Here is a 22,596-nt window from a genome sequence, read left to right as displayed (position 1 = left end):
GAGGGTGCCCTGGGCCTGCTCGTCTTAGATCTTTCACTCACAGGTGCGAGGAGCATGGAGCTGAGGCAGGAACCGGAGTTGGCCCCGCATACCTCGCTGCCCCTCCGCACCACTGCAGCATGGACAGGGCGGGTCAAGCAAAGCCACAGCCAGCACAGCCCTCTCTGACCGTCTCACCCTCACCTGTGATACACTGTGGGTAGAGACCCACTTCATTTTCCTCTTAAGAGAAAAAGGATGGTGCAAGGGCACTGGAAAGGCCTGGGCGTGAGTCCTGGGGTGGTCAGGACTGTGGCAAACCGGAGGGTACATACCACATGAAGAGACTTGACATCTCTGCGACTCCATTCCCCCCATGTGGAAGTGAGGACCTGGCATTACCAAGCTTTGACATTTTCAAGAGAAGCCGGGCATCGAGATTTTAATGTAGTAAAAGATGTTACCAATTTAAAAAGATTGGCAACCAATTTAAATTTCTAAAACGTTAGGTGGACTGATTACAGCCGACGGCACCACAAGAGAACAATCTCTGCTTTTGTCTGGTGCCCAGGCTCCTGAGAGACACTAGGCCAGGCCCTGGCAAGAGAGGGAAGAGTGGGTATGAGACAGCATCTGCCCAAGTGGGTCCCATCCACGTGCCTGCAGCCTGGCTCTCCTCTGCTTTTTCTGTTTCCTCCCAGTCGGTGGTTCTGCCTGGGCCTTTCTGCCTCCAGGGCCGGGAAGGCTGCCTGAGTGTGCCCCTCATCCTCTGCGATGGTCGACTGCCCTGAGCCAATGCAGGTAGTGCCGGCAGGACCCAGTCCACTCACACATTCTCGGACAGCTCTGCGCACAGTGACTGGGGCCAGCTCTTGAGTCTTGGCATCCAACAGCAGGTGGCAGTGCCTTTCCAGAGGCCAGAACAGGCCCTTCCCCACAAAACCACAGGCCTTCAACAGAAGAGGCGCCCTCCACCTGCTATGATGATGGTCACATCACAGCGTGGACAATAAATACCAGATCTCAAAAGGGGAAGGAGGGTGGGTCACAGAATGGAGGAAAAACTTACAGAATGAGCATCCCAGGACCATGTCTTAGTCACCTCTGACCAGCACTGAGTGGGTGCTAACCAATACTGCTGAATCGATACTTTGCCGTCTTGCTTGAGATGTGAAAATTAGGATGGACCTCACCCCTCAACTGCAGCAGCTTGGTTCCTTCTTGAACTATCGACCTGCCAACCCTGGATGCCTGCTGAGAGGTCAAAAGGGAGCAGGAGTGGCAAGACTTCCCCTCCCGCCCCTAAGCCCATCCTTCTCTGCAGACTTCACATACTGCACACTCCGCCTGTCCTGGCTGACGGGGACCCAAGCGCATCCTGGTCCCCGAGGCTGGGCGTGGGGTCCACGTCTGGTAGAAAGGTCCCAGTGCTCAGTCACAGCCTCATTCTACCATCGATGGACTGACAAGTCAACTTTCTGAGGCAGTTTCCAGAGACCTCGGGATCCTGCCTGTGTGCAGAGTCCCAGCCCAGGACATTCACTTCCTCTCAAGGACATCACACTCATCCTTTCGCGGAAAACCATTTTAATTATAATAGCTTACACACGCTGCAGAGAGGGAGACGCAGAACTGGACCTGAGGGGCTGTGCTTTCAAACTGCCCGGTCTCCTTCCCGGCTCTGAACAGGTTAGCAAGAGTTCTAAGCGCCCCGGGCCTCCAACCACAAAGGCAGAGAACAGTTAGCCCCGGAAAGCTGACAGGGGAAGGCAGGGAGGCTGAGAGTGCTTGGTATTCGAAAGATGAGTGTTGTGGTGGGCGGAGTATGGAGTCACACAGAGGCTCCACCCAGCAAGGCCTCTGGCCAGGGGCTGTGTTTAAGGCTGGGGTCAGGCAGAGGTGGGAGCTGCAGGGGAGAGAAGTCTGGCTGGCAAGCCCCAAGGGAAGGACAAATGCACTGGGGCAGATGTGACCATGGACAACAGCAGTGCAGGCAGGGCCCCTACAACGCTACAGCAAGCAAGGCCGTCCACGAAGCTCAGGGACTTGGTCTCCGCACAAAAGCATCTCCCAGCCAGAAGTTGGAGCCAAAGCCCCAAGCCCAGCCCTGCCCCGTAACAGAATGTGGATGTGGGGCTGGGTCAGCATGGGGTCCCACCATTTGCTCAGTGGCAGTTCTGACAGCTTGGGTGGCAAGGAATCCCATTCACCCTGCAGCGGCAGCCCCCGCTGGTGTCTCCTGGGCCCTAGAAGATGACAGGAAGAGAAGAGAATGTCAGGGCAGTGCAGAGACTGCCCCCACAGCCGAGCACTCTCCCACCTGGGCCTTTGCCTCTGCAGGCCCTCCTGCAAGAATGGCCTTGTCGGCCTCAGCTGCCTGATGGAGAGTCACTGAGGCCTTTTCTGGGCTCCCACAGCACTCAGTCTACCCAAGCCTAGATCCAGGAACAGGCCAGGGAGAGAATCTGACCACTCTGCATATTCTAGACATGTCAGCATACTGGCAGCATGCACGAGGGCAGGTTCCTCTGCCTCTACCTGTCTGAAAGTCTACCTGAACGTTACAACAGGCTCCCAATTCCAGAGCACACCCCTAATAATGACAGCTACCATTTGCAAGAGTGCTCACCAAATGACAGACTCTCTAAGCACTTCTCTTGCCATTTTTCCACTTGATTCTGACAACAAGCCTGAGATAAGCCCAGCTATCATCTCCATTTCACAGAGGAAAGGGGGCTGAGAGAGGTGAGCGGCAGCCTAATCCCACAGTCGGTATGTGCCAGAGCCAGGGGCCAATCCACCTCCGACTCCAGATGGAACCTTTACTTGCTGTCCTCTAGGGCAAGGGTGGGCAAACCTTTTCTATAAAGGGCCGGTCATTTTGGGCTGGGCAGCCATATGGCCTCTGCCTCTGCAGTGTGAAAGCAACCACAGACAACATGTAAATGAACGAGCACAGCTGTGCTCCAAAGCACTTTACCTATGGACACTGAAATGTGGATTTCATGTAATTTTCACGTCACAAGATAGTCATCTTTTGGTATTTTTTCAACCATTTAAAGATGTAAAGGACATTCCTGTGGCCGGGCACGGTGGCTCACGCCTGTAATCCCAGCATTTTGGGAGGCTGAGGCAGGCGGATCACCTGCGGTCAGGAATTTGAGACCAGCCTGACCAACATGGAGAAACCCTGTCTCTACTAAAAATACAAAATCAGCCAGGCATGGTGGTGCCTGTAATCCCATCTACTTGGGAGGCTGCGGCAGGAGAATTGCTTGAACCTGAGAGGCAGAGGTTGCAGTGAGCCGAGACTGCGCTATTGCACTCCAGCCTGGGCGACAAGAGCGAAACTCCGTTTCAAAAGAAACAACACTCTGACCTCGGGAGCTGTACAAAGTCAGGTGCTGGGTTGGATATGGCCCATGGGCTGTAGTTTTCCAAGCCCTCCTCTAAGGCAAACCCACAAGGGCACCCTCTCCACACCACCACGAGTGAAGACTCACCCCGGGGCCCCAGCGTGGGCCCTTGGTGACCCAGCAGATCTCAGTGTGGCAGACGGTGCAGCGGATCCAGTCGCAGCCGTCCTTCTTCTGTACCACGATCTGGCACTGGGGGCAGCGCATGGCCTCGCCCTGCTGCAGCATCACCTGGAGCGGGACAGGTGCTGGCCTTGGGGCGGGGCTGGGGCAGTCACCCAGCCTGGCTCCTCCCCATGGCAGGGAGAAGGTAGAGACCCTCTGGTGCTGTGGAGTCTCTCCTGTGCAGCTCCGCCAGGCCAGGCTCCGTCCGGCAAGCCCCTCTTCATTCCTGTGGTCTCCACCCTCCACCCAGACGCTCTTCCCAACATGACAGCTTGGCCTAAGTCCCATCTCTGGATGGAAGTGACAGCCAGAAGGGAGACCAGAGCCTCCAGGGATGTGTGAGCACAGCCCTTGCTGAGAAGCCCCTAGCCCCCACCTGGATCCCAGAACTTAAAATCCCTAGGCCTCGGCCCTGTCCCAGCCTCACCTTCAGCATCTCTGTCGTCTGCCGGGCAGCCACATCATTCTGAGCCCGCAGGGCCAGGTCCTCCTGATACTCCTTGCAGTTCATCTGCTCGTGGATGGCCTGCAGCAGGTGAGGCACTCAAGGTGAGAAGGTTCCTCAGGGGGTTAAGAAGCTGGGAGAGGTGAGGCGCAGGGCAGGAGTCCACAAAGGCACTTAATGCCTCTAGGTGTAGTCACTGGCAGGACCTCACTTTGTAAAGCATAAGCCATTTTACAGAAGAGGATACTGGCACCAGGGAGGTGAAGTCAAGGTCATCACATATGCTAACAGCAAAATATACCTCAGCCTCCTGAGTAGCACAAGCTACCAGCACATGCTGCCACACCCAGCTTATTTAAGTTCTGATGGGCACGGAAATCCCTTACACCCCTAAGGTGAGACCCCGCATCCCTGCCAAGGCCCTGCCCAGGGTTACAGGCCCAATGACCCCAGACTGAGCTTGCTCAGGCTGAGTGTGAGACCAGGCTCCAGACCTGTTTACCGGTTCCTCACCTTCCACTTTTGAGATGAAGGGGCAGGGACAGGCCTGGGGGAAGGATCATGCAGGGCTGTCTGGGTTTGGGGTCCGCACTCAGTTCAGGACAGGGGCGGAGATGTGGCATAGGGCCAGGGTTGGGCCTTAGTCTGTGACAGGTTCAGTCAGAAGCCAGGGTCAGAGCTTAGTTCAGGGTCTGGGCTGAATATGGGACCACCTTAAGTGACAAGTGCAGGGTCAGGTTTGGTCAGAGGCCGAGTCTATGGACTTGGATGGGGTCAGGGCTCAGTGTGGGACTGGGATTCAGTCTGTGACTGGGGTTGACTGGTCCCGGGTCAGGGCTCCATTGTGGACCAGGGCTGCCTAGGTTGGAGGCTCCATCTGGGGCCGGGTCTGGGACCCCATCTGTGGGACCAGGGCTTGGTTCAGGCTCGAGCCACACTCTCCCACCGACATGCAGCTCTAAGTCATGACTAGCAGGCCAGGGTCACAGCTCCCTTCCCAGGAGAACACGCACTGCAGCGTGGTAAGCTCCAGGCAAGATGACAGTGACTAGGTGGGGTGAGTCCCTGGCCCCACCTTGCAGAGCAGGCAGTTGACATGGAAACACACAGGGCAGGTGAACTCGTTGACATCATCCTCAAAGAAGCACCATCCCTTGCAATCTGGGGTCTTGCAATGGTAGCTGAAGGCACTGCGGTTTTCAGCAATGGAGATGCCCAGGTCTAGAAATCGCTGGTAATCCTCAGGGGTCAGGAGCTGCCAACAGACCACGTCCTTGTTGCTCAGGATTCAGAACACCTGACATATGACCCTTGACCACCACATACCTTCCAGAAAGCCCCCAGCCCATAAACTCCAACCCAGGCCAGGCTTTTTCCTTCATGTGATCCTCATAGTGTTGAAAAACTCCATTCAAAAAGTGGATTTTAGGCCAGGCGTGGTGGCTTATACCTGTAATCCCAGCACTTTGGGAGGTCAATCAAGGCAGGAGGATTCTTTGAGGCCAAGAGTTTAAGATCAGCCTGAGAAATACAGTGAGACCTCATCTCTACAAAAAAATTTAAAAAAAAAAAAAAAAAAAAAAGCAGGTGTGGTGCTCACACCTGTAGTCCCAGCTACTTGGGAGGCTGGGTTGTGAGGACTGCTTGAGCCCAGAAGGTCAAGACTGCAGTGAGCCATGACTGATGCACTGCACTCCAACCTGGGTGACAGAATGAAATCCTAGCTGAAAAAAAAAAAAAAAGGAAAAGAAAAGTAAAAAGAAAGTGGGGGGAATTTCTAAAAGTTTTGGTGGTGGATGGTGGTAATGGTTGCACAACAGTGTGAATGTACTTAATGCCACTGAACGGTACACTTAAAAAATGGTTAAAATGGTAAATGTTATGTCTATTTTCTCACAATAAAGAAAAGAACATAAATAATAAGCAATGTGGGGAAAGACATGATTAAACTAGTATCCTATAAAGAAAATGTGGTATATATACACAATGGAGTACTACTCGGCCATAAAAAAAGAATGCAGTTCTGTCGTTTACAGCAACATGGAGGAACTGGAGGTCATTATGTTAAATGAAATAAGCCAGGCACAGATAGACAAACATTACATGTTCTACTTATTTGCAGGTGCTAAAAATCAAAACAACTGAACTATCGAAGACAGAGAGTAAAAGGATGGTTACCAGAAGCAGCGAAGGGTAGTGTGGTGTGGGAAGGGAGTGGGGATGGTAAATTGGTACAAAAAAATAGAATAAGAACTGGTATTTGATAGCACAACAGACAGACTATAGTCAATAATTTAATTGTACATTTTATAATAACTAAGAAAGCATAACTGGACTGTCCATAACACAAAGGATAAATGCTTGAGGGGATGGCTTCCCCATTCTCCATGATGTGATTATTACGCACTGCATGCCTGTATCAAAGTATTTCATGTACCCCAGAAATGTATACACCAACTATGTACCCTCAAAAATAAAAAATAAAAATTAAACAAACAAACAGCTGACCCACCAGCGAGGCCCAGGTGAAATCAGCGAGGCCCTGCCCAGATCAGAAGAACCATCCGGATAAGTCCGACCCAAATTATAGTCATCCCTCGGTATCCAGAGAGAATTGGTTCCAAGATCCCTGCAGATACCCAAATCCAGGGATGCTCAAACTCTTTATATAAAACGGCATAGTATTTGCATACAACCTACCAACATCCTCCCATACACTTTAAATCACCTGTAGATTACTTATAATATCTAATATAACATAAATGTTATATAAACAGTTCATGCTGTATTGTTTCTTAAATTTTGTTTTTATTGTAATTTTTTTGTTTTCTTAAGAATATATTCTATCCACCGTTGTTGAATTCTCCAGTGTGGTACCCACAGATACAGACGGCCAACTCAACTTGCAGATTTATGAGCTAAATAAATGACTGTTGTTTTGAGCCTGCAGTGATTTGTTACACAGTAAGTGCTAACAACAACAAAGGCTTACCATGTGACAAGCACTACTCTAAATATAGATATAGTTTTTGAGACGGAGTTTCGCTCTGGTTGCCCAGGCTGGAGTGCAATGGCGCAATCTCGGCTCACTGCAACCTCCACCTCCTGGGATCAAGCGACTCCCCTGCCTCAGCCTCTGGAGCAGCTGGGATTACAGGCATGTGCCACCATACCCAGCTAATTTTGTATTTTTAGTAGAGATGGGGTTTCTCCATGTTAGTCAGGCTGGTCTCGAATTCCCGACCTCAGGTGATCTACCCACCTCGGCCTCCCAAAGCACTGGGATTACAGGAATGAGCCACTGTGCCTGGCCGCACTACTCTAAATTCTATACACATATGCTCTGCCATAATCTTTGCAATCCTGGAAATAGAAGCTGTAACTCTGACTCTAACAGAGATGAGATAGAGGCATAGAGAGGTTAAATATCTGACTTGTGGTCACACACCCAGGCCACCAGGCTCCAGAGTTCCCTGACTATTTTTTTTTCTTTTTTTGAGGCAAGGTCTCACTCTGTTGCCCAGGCTGGAGTGTAGTGGCACAATCACAGCTCACCGTAACCCTGACCTCCCAGGCTCAAGCAATCCTCCCACCTCAGCCCACTCACTCCTGACCCCCACCCGAGTAGCTAGGACTACAGGCGCATGCCCCTGCGACTGGCTATTTTTTGGAGAGACAGGGTTTTGCCATGTTGCCCAGGCTGGTCTGGAGCTCATGGGTTCAAGCAATCTGCCCACCTTGGCCTCCCAAAGTGCTGGGATTACAGGTGTGAGCTGCCACGCCCAGCCGAGTCCCTGACTCTTAACAACTCTGCTGTCTTTCCTTCATAGATGTGGTTTCTTGACTAGCTACTCCCCTCAATTCTTTCTCTGCTTGGGGTCTCAGCACCCCACATAGACAAATCTCTTGAAAAATGTCTGGGGGGCCGAGGATGGATGATCACTTAAGCCCAGGAGTTTGAGACCAGCTCGGATCACATAGGGAGACCCCCATCTCCCAAAAAAAAAAAAAGAAAAGAAAAGAAAAAGAAAGAAAAGATGCCTGCTGCCTGAGCCAGTCCCTACCTGCCTGCTCCGGGCCCAGTTCCTTAGGACTGGGGTATGTCTCCCACCCCGAGGCCTTACCGCCTTGATCTCCCTCTCCAGCAGCTTGCCCGAGCACGAGTAGGTGTTGTCAATGAAGGGGCAGGAGACCTCTGCCTCCTGGCTGTTGCGGATGGTGCCCTGCAGGCACTCCCTAGGGGAGGGGAGGGGAGAAGAGTTAGGATCACAGGAACCCCATCCACTGGGGACTCCACCCCTCACATGGCAAGGCCTGACCCCAGGGGCCTCACTCAGTCACCCCAGGTGGGCTTCTCCTCAATATCCCCTTCCTTCCCATCCCTCTCACCAACCCATCACCAAGGCCTCCAATCCTGTCTCCATATGGCCGCTCCGATTCTCTGGTCCAGGCCCCACATCCCCCGCCTGGGTGACTTCAGGAGCCTCCTCACTGGGCTCCCTGCATCCATCTGGCCCCTAAAGTCTATCTCAGAATAGCAGCCATGCCTCCCCAGTGACCCCCATCCCACCCAGAACAAATCCCAACTCCTCGTCGCTGCTCACAGACCCAACACGTCTCTATCCTGCTCTTTGATTACCCCCTTCATCCCTCTGCTCCAGCCACCAAGAGACCTCCTCAGCCTCCTCCAACACGCCAGGCCCACACCTACAGCAGGCCTTCCAGTCCCTGCTCTGGAGCTACCTCCTTGGAAGCTTCCAGACCACCCTTTCCAGGAAGGACTCCTGTTGTCTCTTAACGTACTGTATGTAGCATTTGACATAATTCACAAGGACATCAACCAGTGATTATCCAATTCACATCAGCCTCTCTGCTGGAATGTAAGCTCCAGGAGGCAGGCATGGAGCCTGTCACCCAGGCACTGCTCCACAAGGGTCTGCTGTGGTGAGTGGGTCTGTGTTCCCCACATTCAGGGGTGGAAGGGCCATGACAGGAGACTCAGAAACTGGCAGATGCCCACAGCGAGGCTCAGAGCAGCGTGGCTGCAGGAGCCTGGGCGGTGAAAGGTAGAGGGGAAGGGAGGCTCTGGAGTCTCCACCCATGCCTACGTTCATGTCTAGGCTGCTTCTCTCACGAGCCATGTGGCCTTGGGTAAGCTGCTTGGCCTCTCTGCACCTCAGGTTCCTCATCTGCAAAATGGGGAGACGGAGCCTACCTCGTAGGTTTTCGCGGGCGTCCAATGAGGTATCAGAGCACAGGGCCCCACCCACGTCCAGCCCTGCGTAACTGGCGACTTTAATAAAGCTGCATTGCCGGGGGTGGGATTGGGGGCCGCACCTGCAGAAGGTGTGCAGACACTCACGCAGCACCACGGCCTCGCCGGGCGCCAGCACCGAGTAGCACACGGGGCACTCGGCGGGCTCGGTGTTCAGCACCAGGCTCCTCTGGTCCAGCTGGACGTGCTGCAGGTAGTTCCCCTCCTGCTGCTGCTGCTTCCGCTGGGCACACGGGGCGGGGCCACGGGGTGGGTCAGGGCCTCGGGGGCGGGTCAGACCACGAAGGGGGAAGGACCGGAGGGCGTGGTCAGGGCTGGGTCAGACCAGCAAGAGGCAAAGCTGGGAGCCAGTCGGGATCGGGGATCGGGGATCCGGGATGGGGGTGGGCAGGGGTGCTCAGGAGCAGGAAGGTTGGGAGGGGCGGGGCTGGGAGAGAGGCCAGGCGGACCATGGGGAAGCCAAGGGAGGGGAGGCCGGCCAGGTAGCCAGGGAAGGCATCAGGAGAGGGAGCAGTGGCAGCAGGGAAAGGAAGGGGGCCAGGGTCTGAGTGGTGAGTCAGGTAGCAGGGCAGGGCCTGGGCCAGGGCTGGTGGAGCCAGTTCAAGGTCAGGGGTGAGGAAGTGACAAAGCCGGAGAGCAGAGCAAGGCTGAGACGAGAACAGGAGTGGGCTGGCCAGGGGTAGCACCGGGTCCAAGGGGAATGCAGGTGGGCCAGGGGTGAGATCAGAATGGGGAGCACTCGGGGGTCAGTGTCTGTGTCATTAGTGTGTGTGTCATGATGGGGGTGGGGGAGGGCTAAGGCGCAAGACCAGGGTTGGGGGTCATCCCCCTAGGGAGCAGTGAGGGGCCAGGCCAGGCTCTCAGGAAGTCAAGGGTGGGCCAAGCCCGAGAGGGATGAGGTCAGGAGTAGGAGAGTCCAGGGTGAGGTCACGGGGAGGTGGAGTAGGATTAGGTCACAGGCAGGTGAGGGTGAGGTCCGAGCTGAGGTGTGGTCATGGCTAGGATGCTGGGGTCATAGCCAGCCATACTTGTGTGGTGTGTCAAAGCTAGGGATGGAGCCACAGCTCACGTGGGAGTGAGGCATGTGAATCTGGATGTGCGTCACAGCCAGGGAGTGGGTCTCAGCCACAGGGTGACCTTTGAGAGAGGGCAGGTCACAGCCAGGTGCAGGGTCACTGCCAGCAGCGTGGTTGGGAGGGGCAAGGCAGTAATGGGGAGGAGCGGCAATGCACAGGTGTCTCCCTTCCTGGCCTACACCTCCCCCGTGCGGTCTGCAGGTGTCTGTCCAGGGACTTCCGCACCCACCTGCTGGTACTGACGCAGCGCCTCCTCCTCGCCCGCCAGGCGCGCTCGCTCCTCCTCGTCGGGCTGGTATGAGGCAGGGACCTGGTAGGCCTCGGGGCGTGCCCGGCAGCACATCTCACAGCCAGGCCGCGTGGGCTTGTTGATGAAGGTGCACCCGGGGCACTGCCAGCCCACCTGGGAGCAAAGCGGGCTGTGAGCTGAACTGGACAGGGTGGGGCAAGGGAGGGGCACAGAAGAGGATACTGAGGCCAGGGAAGTGTGGTCAGGGACAGCTTACCGGTGGGGGCTCGGGCACTGCATCTGGCTGCCCCCGTCCGGGTTCCTGGGGGACCCTGGGCTTTGGGGGACCTGGTTCCAGAGGGCCCCGTGGCTGCAGCGTGAGGTCCTTGAAGCCCAGATCTGTGGAGAAGGGTTAAGGGGTGGTGGTTCCACGTGGCCCGCTTGGTCCACACCCATGGGGGTGGGTCTCCCTGAGCCAGCCAGGCAGACCCTCCCCCTATCCTCTCCCTCCTCCCTGGGGGCATCTCCAGCTTCCATCTGGCCAAATGGGCATCCTGGCTCCTCCAGGGTCAGGGTCCCTATTCCACCCGCAAATGCTCCTATGTCCTCTGAGCTTCAAAATCTACCATAACACCTGCCTTTCTGTGCCTCCTGAAGGATTCACCAAGTGGGACACAAGAGCACCGCTGAGGCGGTCCTGCCAAAACAGTGGTTCACTCCATTCCCCAGGAAACATCAGCCCCTACCCCCGCCACAAAAAAGAAACTGGCCTAGACTCTTTGAAAGGGATTGAGACATGACAGTTGAATGCCAAGTCTTTGCTATAAATGATAATAGTGGGACAACTGGTAAAATCTGAGTAAGATCTGTAGATTAGATACCAGTACTGTATCAGTGTTAGTTTCCTGAGTTGGATTGTTATGCCTAGTAATACAAGAAAATGACCTTTCTTTTCAAGGGAATGCACACTGAATTATTTAGGGGAAAGAGACATCATGGCTGCAACTTACTCTCAAAATGGTTCAGAAAATAAAATAATTTTATATAGAAAGAGAATGATAAAAGAAAGCAAATATGGTAAAACCCACATGAAAGGCACACGGGAATTCTTTATATACTACTTTGTAAAATTTGGCAACTTTTCTGTAGGTCTGAAACATTTCACAAGTTAAAAATTAAGAATAAACACTGGTTATCATCACCGTCATACCCAGTTTATGATTTTAGCAAACTAGGCAGCAGATGGGACTAACCTTGCCCAAGGTCACACAGCTGGGAATGCCAGAGCCTGGATGGAATCCACCGGTCCCCATGCCAGCTGTTGTCATGATGGGTCCCTGAAATGCTCCCTCCCATGTGTCTTAGGTCCTCTCTTCCCCACTTGGATAGGGTCCTCTGGGTGAGCCCCTGACTAAAAACCCAGGGGCTCTGCTCCTGCTTGCCCTACACTCTCAAGTGAGTCCAGGGCCCCTGCTGGGTCCCACGGTGCTCGGGGCAGAGCCTCACCTTCCAGCATCCGCAGCTGCCGCTCCCGCTGCAGCTCCTGAGGGTTGAGGGAGGTGTTGCGGGCTGATAGCAGATAGAGGTAGGCACTGTCCCCATTCTGCCGCACCCCATGGGAGTGCAGGGTCTCCTGGTCTCGTGCCAGCCGCTGCCCAATCACCCACTGCTGCAAGACTGGTGGGAAGCCATAGTCCAGAAAAACCTGGTGGGGGCACCGAGAGAGAGAGTGAGAAGGCAGGGCCAGAGGAGAGAGAGGAAGCAGGAGCGAAAGGGAGAGCCTCCACCCCAGTGTCGCCCTCAGCCTCCTCACTCACCATGTCTTTGAGGGATGCCACTGTCATATCAGGGCGCACTGTGAGCCAGATGGTGACAGTGTGCATCTGAGCATCCTCCACGCTCACCCACAGCCTGCAGAGAACAGCAGGGGCTCAGCATGGGCTCTGGCCAGGGGTCCAGCCTCAGCCACCGGCTACAGACATGTATGTATTTGCACACAGGCGCATGGCCATGCACATACACACACACAACCCCCAGTCTGGGGTAGGCCCCCACCCATGCTTCCTCCTTTATTAGAACCCAAAGTTAGGCCCCTCCAATGGCTCCATGCTACTCTTAGAATCAACTCATGGCAGCACACGAGGGCCTCCATGATCTGGCGCCTCCCTGACCTCTCCAACCTCTTCTATCTTCTCTCCCCTGCTCCTTAGTCAAACCACCAAAAGTTGTTGTTTACTATATGCTAAGACTATTCAATGCACTGAATGTGTATTAACTCATTTAATCCTCTCAATGAACCCATCAGGCAGGTACTGCTGTATCCCTGTTTTACAGATAAAAATGTGAGGCACAGATAGGTTACAGTGACTCTGCCAAACTAAGCAACTAATAACTGTTAGAGGCAGGATGCATTTGTATGTATTGATTTACGTTTAAGGCACAGGCTCTCTTTCTGTGGCCCAGGCTGGAGTGCAGTAGTGCTACCTTGGCTCACTGCAGCGTCAACCTCCTGGGCTCAAGGGATCTTCCCATCTCAGCCTCCTAAGTAGCTGGGACCACAGGCTCATGACCCCATGGCTAATTTTTTAAGTTTTTGTAGAGACAGGGTGTCACTGTGTTGCCAAAGCTGGTCTTGAACTCTTGGCCTCAAGTGATCCTCCTGCCTTGGCGTCCTGAAGTGGGATTACAGGAGTAAGCCACTGTGTTCAGCCAGAGGCAGGATTTAAATCCACATGGTATTATTCCAGAGAAAGTGGTTTTAACTTTCTCGAGGATCCTCCAACATTTTTGAAAAATCAAAAGCATGAGAAGATGAAAAAGCAGAACTGACTCCAAAGCAAACAGAGATCATTTAGGGTATAGAACAATAAGCAACAGTGAAGTCTAAGTAGTACCTTCAGAGAGATTTGGGAAAACATTGCATTCAGAAAGCAAGAAAAGGCATGAAGTAACCAAAAAATGAGAAAGAGCCCTGCACATTAAAAGTGACTGCTGAATCCCAGCACTTTGGGAGGCTGAGGTGGGTGGATCACAAGGTCAGGAGATCAAGACCATCCTGGTTAACACAGTGAAACCCTGTTTCTACTGAAAATACAAAAAAAAAAAAAAATTAGCTGGGTGCTGTGGTGGGCGCCTGTAGTCCCAGCTACTCGGGAGACTGAGGCAGGAGAATGGCATGAACCTGGGAGGCGGAGGTTGCAGTGAGCCAAGATTGCACCACTGCACTCTAGCCTGGGCGACAGAGTGAAACTCTGTCTTAAAAAAAAAAAAAAGGAAAAAAAAAAAGTGACTGCTGGACTACCTGAACCTTTATCTCTAACTACCAGTTACGGGAAAAATGGGAGATAGTAAATGACACCATGACAGTCTGGGTATTTGTCCCCGCCCAAATCTTATCTTGAACTGTAATCCTTAGTGTTGAAGGTGAGGCCTGGTGGGAGATGTTTGGGTCATAGGCACAGCTCCCTCACAGCCTGGAGCCGCTCTCACCGTAGTGACTTCTCGCCACAGTGAGTCCTCGTGAGATCTGGCTTTCGTAAAGTGTGGCACCTCCCCTGCAACTCTTTCTCTTTCTCCCTCTCTCACCATGTGAAGTGCCTGCTCCTGCTTCAGTAAAAGCTCACTGAGGCCTCCCCAAAAGCCAAGCAAATGTCAGGACCATGCTTCCTATGCAACCTGCAGAACTGAGTCAATTAAACCTCTTTTCCTTCTTTTTTTTTTTTTCTGAGACGGAGTTTTGCTCTGTCGCCCAGGCTGGAGTGCAGTGGCGCAATCTTGGCTCACTGCAAACTCCACTTCCCAGGTTCACGCCATTCTCCCGCCTCAGCCTCCCCAGTGGCTAGGACTACAGGCGCCCGCCGCCACGCCTGGCTAATTTTTTGTATTTTTTGTAGAGACGGGTTTCACCGTGTTAGCCAGGATGGTCTCCATCTCCTGACCTCATGATCCGCCCACCTTGGCCTCCCAAACTGCTGGGATTACAGGTGTGAGCCACCGCGCCCCGCCAAATCTCTTTTCTTTGTAAATTACCCAGTCTCAGATATTTCTTTGTAACAATGCTAGAGTGGCCTAATACATACCATGAAGAGGTAATGGATAGATCCAGAATATGGGGAAAATTCTAGAGGTCAAAAGACCAGGTTTCTTAAAAAAAACTAGTGGCATAAAAATAGAGAAGAATAAAAGAGACTTAAGACATATTAAGAAATGCTATGTGTAGATCTTGTTTGGCTCTTGATTTGAAGAAAACAAACTGTAAAAAGCACTAATGAAATAGGAAAATTTGAATATAAACAGTGCATTAGGGGATTTTAAGGAATTCTTATTCCTTTTCTAAGGTGTGATAATAGTATTGAGGGTTTTTTGTTTGTTTTTGTTATTTTTTCAGACAGGGTTTCGCTTCTGTCACCCAGGCTGGAGTGTAGTGGCATGATCTTGGCTCACTGCAGCTTCAATCTCCTGGACTGCAGTGACCCTCCCACCTCAGCCTCCCGGGTAGCTGGGACTAGAGGGGCGCACCACCATGTCCAGCTAATATTTTGTAGACATAAGGTTTCACTATGTTGCCCAGGCTGGTTCTGAACTCCTGGATTCAAGCAATCCACCTGCCTCAGCCTCCCAAAGTGCTAGGATTACAAGCATGATCCACCGTGCCCGGCCAAGTCCTAATTTTTTGAAGACACATACTAAAGATTTAAGGATAAAATAATATCTGAAATTTGTTTAAAAGTAGTCCAGAAAATGTTCTTAAAATTCTTCAGGTAAACAATTTGAATACCCAGTCGACTGTCAATGAATTGAGAGAGCAAAATACAGAATTTTTTTTTTTTGAGGAGTCTCGCTCTGTCGCCCAGGTTGGAGTGCAGTGGCGCGATCTCCACTCACTGCAAGCTCTGCCTCCCGGGTTCACGCCATTCTCCTGCCTCAGCCTCCCCAGTAGCTGGGACTACAGGCGCCCGCCACCGCGCCCAGCTAATTTTTTGTATTTTTAGAGACGGGGTTTCACCATGTTAGCCAGGATGGTCTCGATCTCCTGACCTCGTGATCCGCCCGCCTCGGCCTCCCAAAGTGCTGAGATTACAGGCGTGAGCTACCGCGCCCGGCCTAGAAATTTTTAAACATGCAAAAACTAAAAATTTACCACATTTTCCACATGAAAAGTTCTTGAAAAACAAAAATAGATGAGTCTCATACAGGAGAATAGAAGAAAAGTAAAACATGAAAAGGACTGGATCTTAACCCCAAAATGTTCTTCCAGCAGTAAGGGTTTTGAAACATAAAAGTGCATATGGTTTCGACTGCGCTAGTTATTCTATAGTGAATAATATTTCCATAATCAAAATACTATAAATCCTTTCTAGTAGTATTGCACTTTTAGAATCAACCTAGAGGCAAAGCATAAAAGCCTTAATTATGTTAGAAAACAAAATTTTTAAAAGCTATAATCTTAACACTATCAACAAAAAAATACAGCTGGAGCTCTCTCATTCAATGTCACATCAAGATCGCTGGTGAACAGCAGAGAATCACAAAAACAGCTGCAGTCAAAGCTTAAACACTTAATTTTAACTTACATGCTATGAATGCACATTCACTGGCCAGTCTCTAGGTGTACAGCCAACGGCTTTTCTCTCTTTCTTTCTTTGAGACAGGGTTTCACCTTGTTACTCAGGCATGATCATGGCTCACTGCAACCTCAACCACCTGAGATCTAATAATCCTCTGGCCTCAGCCTCTCAAGTAGCTGGGACTACAGGTGTGTGCCACCCAACCTGGCTAATTTTTTCATTTTTTGTAGAGACAAGTTCTCACTATGTTGCCCAGGCTGGTCTTAAACTCCTGAGCTCAAGTCATTCTCCTGCCTGAGCCTCCCAAAGTGCTGAGCCGCCATGCCCAGCATGAGTTTATACCTGCTGACTGGAGTTTCCCATAGATTTTTCTTTTTTTTTTGTATGAATCACATCCATAATCATGATCTATATATTTCTAGTAGCGGCTTCTTTAAAGTGAGCAAGAACTTAGACACACTCCTGAAGCATCAGAGCACAGAGCCCTTCTGGATTTTTACTGTATTTCCTTACTACTGTCTCACCCAAAAGTGTTAATCTGTGTGTGTGTGTGTGTGTGTGTGTGTGTGTGTGTATGTGTCTGTGTGATTTGTCTCGTCTTTTTAAAGCAATCAGCTTATTTTCACAGAAACAACTCTTTCAGTGCTCATGTTTTATTAATTAATGTAACAGCTAAGTAAACTATGTTATTACCAATAACACATACAACAGGTATCATTTGCTAGGAAGCATAGGGTCCATCGATGAGAACCCAACAGCAGGTCTGAGAGGTGCTGGTTGCCCACAGCCTCTCAAAACTCAGGTTCTGATCCAGCAAGTCTGAGGTAGGACCTGAGATTCCCCCCATGATGTGGTCCAGGGGCCACACTTTAATAGCAAGATGGTGGCTGACACTGTACATTTTACAGAGGAAACGCCAGTGCCAGTTAGTTAATTCAGGGGATCAAGTGGAAGTCAACTGGGAAAATGTCCACAATGATACTTCAACAAAAAAAGTCATGAAAAGCAAAGGTGGAAGATGAGTATGTTAACTTCCTCATTTTTCACAGCAAGGAGTACACAGGTACTGTCTCAATCAACCATTTCAAGAAGTAGATATACCAATATTTTGTTTAAAATCAAGTGGCCAATGATCTACAGATTCAATGAAATCCCTACCAAAATCCCATTTTTTTTTTCTTTTTTGCAGAACCAGACAAGCTGATCCTAAAATTTATATGGAAATTCGAGACTTGCAATAACCAAAACAATATTGAAAAAGAACAAAAGCTGGAGAACTTCCATTTCCTGATTTCAAATACTATGAAGTTACAGTAATCAGAACAGTGTGGTACTGGCATAAGGGCAGATGTATATTATAGTTCAATGGTATAGAAATCAGAGTCCAGAAATAAGCACTCATATTTATGGTCAATTAATTTTCAAAAAGGGTTAAGATGATTAAACACGGGAAAATAGTCTTTTTAACAAATAGTGCCGGCACAACTCAATATCCACATGCAAAAGAATGAAGTTGGACCCTTACCTCACACCATATATAAAAATTAAATCAAAATGGACCAGAGACCTAAATGTAAGAGCTGAAACCATAAAATATTTAGGAGAAAATATAGAGGTAAATCTTCATTACCTTGGATGAGGCCGTGATTTCTTAGATGTGACACCAAAAGCACAAACAACAAAATAAAACATAGACGACCTGGACATCATCTAAATTTAAAACTTTTGTGCTTCAAAGGACACCATCAACAAAGTGAGAAGACAACTCACAGAATGAGAGAGAATTTTTGCAAATCATGCAGCTGATAAGGCACTTCTATCTCAGATGAATAAAGTATTCCTACAACTCAATAATAAAAACATAAACCCAGCTGGGTGTGGTGGCTCATGCCTGTAATCCCAGCACTTTGGGAGGCCAAGGTGGGTGGATCATCTGAGGCTTCAGGAGTTCAAGGCCAGCCTGGCCAACACAGTGAGACTCCCTCTCTACTAAAAATACAAAAATTAGCTGGTGTGGTGGTGGGCACCTGTAGTCCAGCTACTCAGGAGGCTGGGGCAGGAGAATCATTTGAACCTGGGAGGTGGAGGTTCAGTGAGCTGAGATCGCACCATTGCACTCCTGCCTGGGCAATACAGTGAGACTCCATCTCAAAAAAAAAAAAAAAAAAAGATAAATCTAATTTTAAAATGGGCAAAAGACTTGAATAGGCAAACCTCCAAAGAAAATATGCAAATGGCAAATAAGCACATGAAGATGCTCAACATCATTTGTCATCAAATGGTTAGGAAATTGCAAATCAAAACCACAACGAGATACCTCTTCAAATTTACTAGGATGACTATAATAAAATAGATAAATAACAAGTGTTAGAGAGGATGTGGAGAAACTAGAACCCTCATATATGCTGGTGGGAATGTAAAACGGTGTAGCCACTTTGGAAAACTGTCTGGCATTTCTTTAAAAGGTTAAACATAGAGTTACTGTATGATCCAGCAATTCCACTCCTAGTATGTACCCAAGAGAAATGAAAACATGTCCACACAAAAAGCTGGACACAAATGTTCATGGCGGCATTGTTTATAATAGCCAAAAAACAGAAACACCCAAATGTCCATCAACTGATTTAATCAGTAATGATAATGAGGTATGTCCATACAATAGATTATTATTTGGCAATAAAAAGGAATAAGGTTCTGGCTGGGCATGGTGGCTCACACCTGTAATCCTAGCACTTTGAGAGGCTGAGGTGGGAAGACTGCTTGGGCCAGAAGTTCAAGACCAGCCTAGGCAACACAGCAAGACCTTATCTCTACAAATTCTTAAAAAATTAGCTGGGTGTGATGGTACACGCCAGTAGTCTCAGCTACCTGGGAGGCCAAGGCAGGAGGACTGCTTGAACCCAGGAAGTTGAGGCTGTAGTGAGAGATGATGGCACCACTGCACTTCAACTTGGACAACAGAGTGAGACCTCATGTCAAAAAAAGGGGAATGAAGTTGTTATACATGCTACAACATGGATGAATCTAGAAAACATGATCCTAAGTGAAAGAAGCCAGACACAAAAGGCCACATGTTGTATGATTCAACTTATATGAAATTTCCAGAGAAGGGAGATCCCTAGAGATAAAAAGTGGATTAGTGGTTGCCTAAGGTTGGGGAGTTAGGGAAAAGGTAGAGAGATGGAGACTGACTGCTAATGAGTACCAGATTTCTTTCCAGGATGATGAAAATGTTCTAAAATTGATTGTGGTAATGGTTGCACAAACTTGAATATACTAAAACCCATTGAACTGTATACTTTAAACGGTTGAACTGTATGGATAAATAAATAAAACTGTTTTTAGAAAAATCAAATGGGACCTACCATGAAAACTGAAAATCAGAAACCATAGAACTATTGCCTTACTATCCAGTAATGAAAAAGCAGTCAAAAAAGAACCATAGACACTAATGTTTATTGAGTGCATAACACACGCCAGGCACTGTGCAAAGTGTTTCAGCATTGAGTTTAAGTCTCCTGGAGCAGAGACTGACAGTATCCATTCTCTTCCCTTCCCTTACCAAGCAAACCCCTGAATTCTAGTTGAATATCCTGACTATACAGTCTTCCCTCAAGTTGAACTGTAGCTGTACAAATCAGTTCTGGTCCATAGGAATTAATGGAAGAAGTGTGTACAACTTTTGAGCTATGCTCTTTAGAGGAATGTGGAGGGGTGCCTTTCTTCCCTTCCTCCTGTGATGTGATGGCTGGATGGAGTTGGAATGGCCATTTTGCACCATGAGGAATCTGGGAATGAAGGGCAGAAGAGTGAGAGAAGCAACATGAGCCTCTGAGGACTGTGGGGAGCAGAACCCCCCTATCTGGACTCCCTGCCATAAATTTGTTTACATCACTGTTCTGTTTTCTTCTGTTGTGTAAGGACTAACATACAGTACACCTCCTAACAACCCTATGAGATAGCTACTGTTACGGTCATCCTAATACAGTACACCTCCTAACAACCCTATGTTATGGTCTGATTTTTAACATGAGGACACACTGAGAGGTGAAGTGACCTGTCCTATATTTCACAGTTGATTAATGACATAACTAGGGTTAGAAGCCAGGCCTCCTGAAGCCAGAACCTGCCATTAGGAAGAACTGTTTTACAGGCAAGAATGTCCTGTCCTGCTGTCCCTAGGGTTCAGGCCAACCATGCACTCCTCACCTGATGTCCTGCGTTGGGGAGACCTCAGGCTTCAGTTGCACACTCAGGGGCACCCGTTGCTCTGCCAGCCAGATGGCACACTTCATTGCCACCTGTTCATCCCCGCCCGCCACTGCTCGGGTGAGGCTCAGGGCCATTTCCTCTGCTGAAAGCCAGTACAGCAGGAGCCAGTTAGCACAGGGTTTTATTTTCAGGAGGTGGGCGTAATGGGGTAGGAAAGGAGATGATCCTTTGTGTGTGCTGCTTTCTCTGTCTTCCTGGTGAACTCCTACATATCCTTCAGCACCCAGACTAAAAGTCCCTTTCTCTGGGAGGGATTCTTTGATATTCCCCACTCCTCCTCACTCTAGGCTCATTTGGTTCTGTTTGTCCTTCATATTCCCAGGGTCCCTCATACTTCTATTCATTTATCCAATAAGCAGTTATTGAGCTTCTACTGTGTGCCACCCACTGTCCCAGGAACTGGAATCCCACAGAGATTTATAAACAGGGTCCCTCTCCTTATGGATCTCCCTGCCCAGTGGGGAGACAATGAACAAGTTTAACAAGAAAAAAAAAAAAAGTCAGATTGTGATCCTTGCTGGCAGGAAAATAAACAGGTTAAGGAGACCAGGGGAGGCTTCTGGGAGGGAGTAACACTGAAGGTGAGACCTGAAGGAGGAGAAGCTGCACGTGTCAAGCCCCAGTGGGGAAGAGTGGTCCAGGTGGAAGGAAGAGTAAGGGCCTTGGCCAAGAAATGGTTGGATGAGAACCGAAAGAAGCCAGTGGGGCTCCAGTAGAGTGAGCATGGCGGGGTGACTGAGGAGAGATGTCCTGTGGGCCACCCAGGGGCTCTGGGTTTTGTTTGTAGAACACAGAGGCGCACGGGAAGGTTTCCAGCAAGGCAGTGACTGACTTCTGTTCTACAACCCTAGGTGCAGGGGGCAAGAGAAAAGGCAAGGACCCCTGCTACTCAGGTCAACTGAGGTCTGTATCCCACCAGCCCAGGAGGTCTCCAAGTTCAATGCCCTGTGTCCTCTGCGAGTCCCCAAGCCCCATCTCAGCACAGAGCCGGCCCAAGGAGTTCTCAGGGCCCCAAGATGGCTCTGGAAGCCAGCAGGTACTAAAGGAGGAAACTGATGGGGAGGGGGGCAGAGGGAGGGCAGGCTAAAGCCCCCTCTCCAAGGTCCTTCCAGGCAGGCAAGGCCAGGTCCTGCGGGGCCCACTTCCCACCGGAAGTTCCCCAGCCACCTCCAGCCTCTGCCCACCTTTCTTGGTCTTCTCGTCCATCTGGCGTGGCTGCGCCCATCCCCCTGCGGGGGACCGTGCCTCCTGGGAAATGCTACCTCCGGGTCGCCTGGGAGAGGCGGGAGACCAGGAGCAACTCAGCCAGGCCGTGTGGCCTCCGGCGCGGCCCAAGTTCTGTCTGTGCCTCGCTGTCCCCGCGGCAATCGGGAAGCATCACACTGCCTGGTGACCAGGCCAGAATCCCGAGTGGGGCGGTGAGAGGGCAGCTGGCGCCGAGACAAGTCCGCACTGGGCGCAAGAGGAAACGGGACCAGCCGAGGTGGGGAGAAGCGGGGAAAGGACGCCCGGACACCGCCCAGCCGGGGCGTTCCAAGTCCCGGAGGACCCCCACTTGCGGGAGCACTCCTGGCGTCCTGGGTTTCAACGCAAAGCCCTCTCTCCTCCCAGGAGGCCCCAGTTCTTCGCAAGCGGAGCGGCTTCGGCGGAAGAGAAAGTGAAAGTGGCGGCCCCGGAAGTGGGGCGGGACTGGGAGGGGGGCCGGAAAAATTGTCGCCTCATCCGGGACCTCCAATGCCCGGCCACCCGGCGGCGGCGGCCGCCGAGCGCGGGGTTCCAGCGCTTCCGGCGCTCCTGTTTGGGGCGACCCCACCCTGTCCTCCGGGGCTGACCGCGGACCCCCGGACCCCCGCCGGGCTCACCGTGCGGGCTACGCCGCGGAGCAGCGGGAGGGGGCAGGGCCGAGAGGCGGGGTGGGCGGGGCGCGGGGCCCGGGGCCGGGGGCAGTAGCAGGAACCTGAGCAGGAGCTGGAGCGGGGGCTGGAAGCCGGCTAGATCCACAGCGTCGAGCTGCCGGGAACGGGTTAGGAGCGCCCCCTGCGAGCCCGGCGCCTGCTCACCCAAGCCTCAGGCATACCCCGGGGCAGGCCCGGTCCTTGGCTCCGTTTGCAAATGAATAAACGAAGGCTCTGTTTGTTGATGACCTGTCCAAGGCCACTCAGCCGAGGTTTG

At 51.0% G+C, this 22,596-nt stretch overlaps 1 protein-coding gene across 1 annotated transcript; it reads right to left on the bottom strand.

Moving 5' to 3' along the window:
* Positions 1 to 1,554: 1,554 nt before the first annotated feature.
* RBCK1 (RanBP-type and C3HC4-type zinc finger containing 1) lies at positions 1,555 to 22,331 on the bottom strand. The gene is made up of 13 exons (XM_011979838.1): positions 21,609 to 22,331; positions 20,362 to 20,506; positions 12,403 to 12,496; positions 12,092 to 12,290; positions 10,863 to 10,984; positions 10,586 to 10,759; positions 9,343 to 9,503; positions 8,130 to 8,241; positions 5,081 to 5,260; positions 3,988 to 4,086; positions 3,483 to 3,626; positions 2,086 to 2,225; positions 1,555 to 2,024 (listed from the first exon to the last, which is right to left on the bottom strand). The coding sequence occupies exons 1-12, from the start codon at positions 21,628 to 21,630 to the stop codon at positions 2,145 to 2,147; spliced, it is 1,533 nt and encodes a 510-aa protein (XP_011835228.1). The 5' UTR covers positions 21,631 to 22,331; the 3' UTR covers positions 1,555 to 2,024; positions 2,086 to 2,144.
* Positions 22,332 to 22,596: the final 265 nt, after the last annotated feature.

The sequence above is a fragment of the Mandrillus leucophaeus genome, unplaced genomic scaffold (genome assembly GCF_000951045.1).
Source record: "Mandrillus leucophaeus isolate KB7577 unplaced genomic scaffold, Mleu.le_1.0 Scaffold206, whole genome shotgun sequence".
Lineage (NCBI taxonomy): Eukaryota > Metazoa > Chordata > Mammalia > Primates > Cercopithecidae > Mandrillus > Mandrillus leucophaeus.
This window is presented reverse-complemented; position numbering and strand designations above follow the sequence as displayed.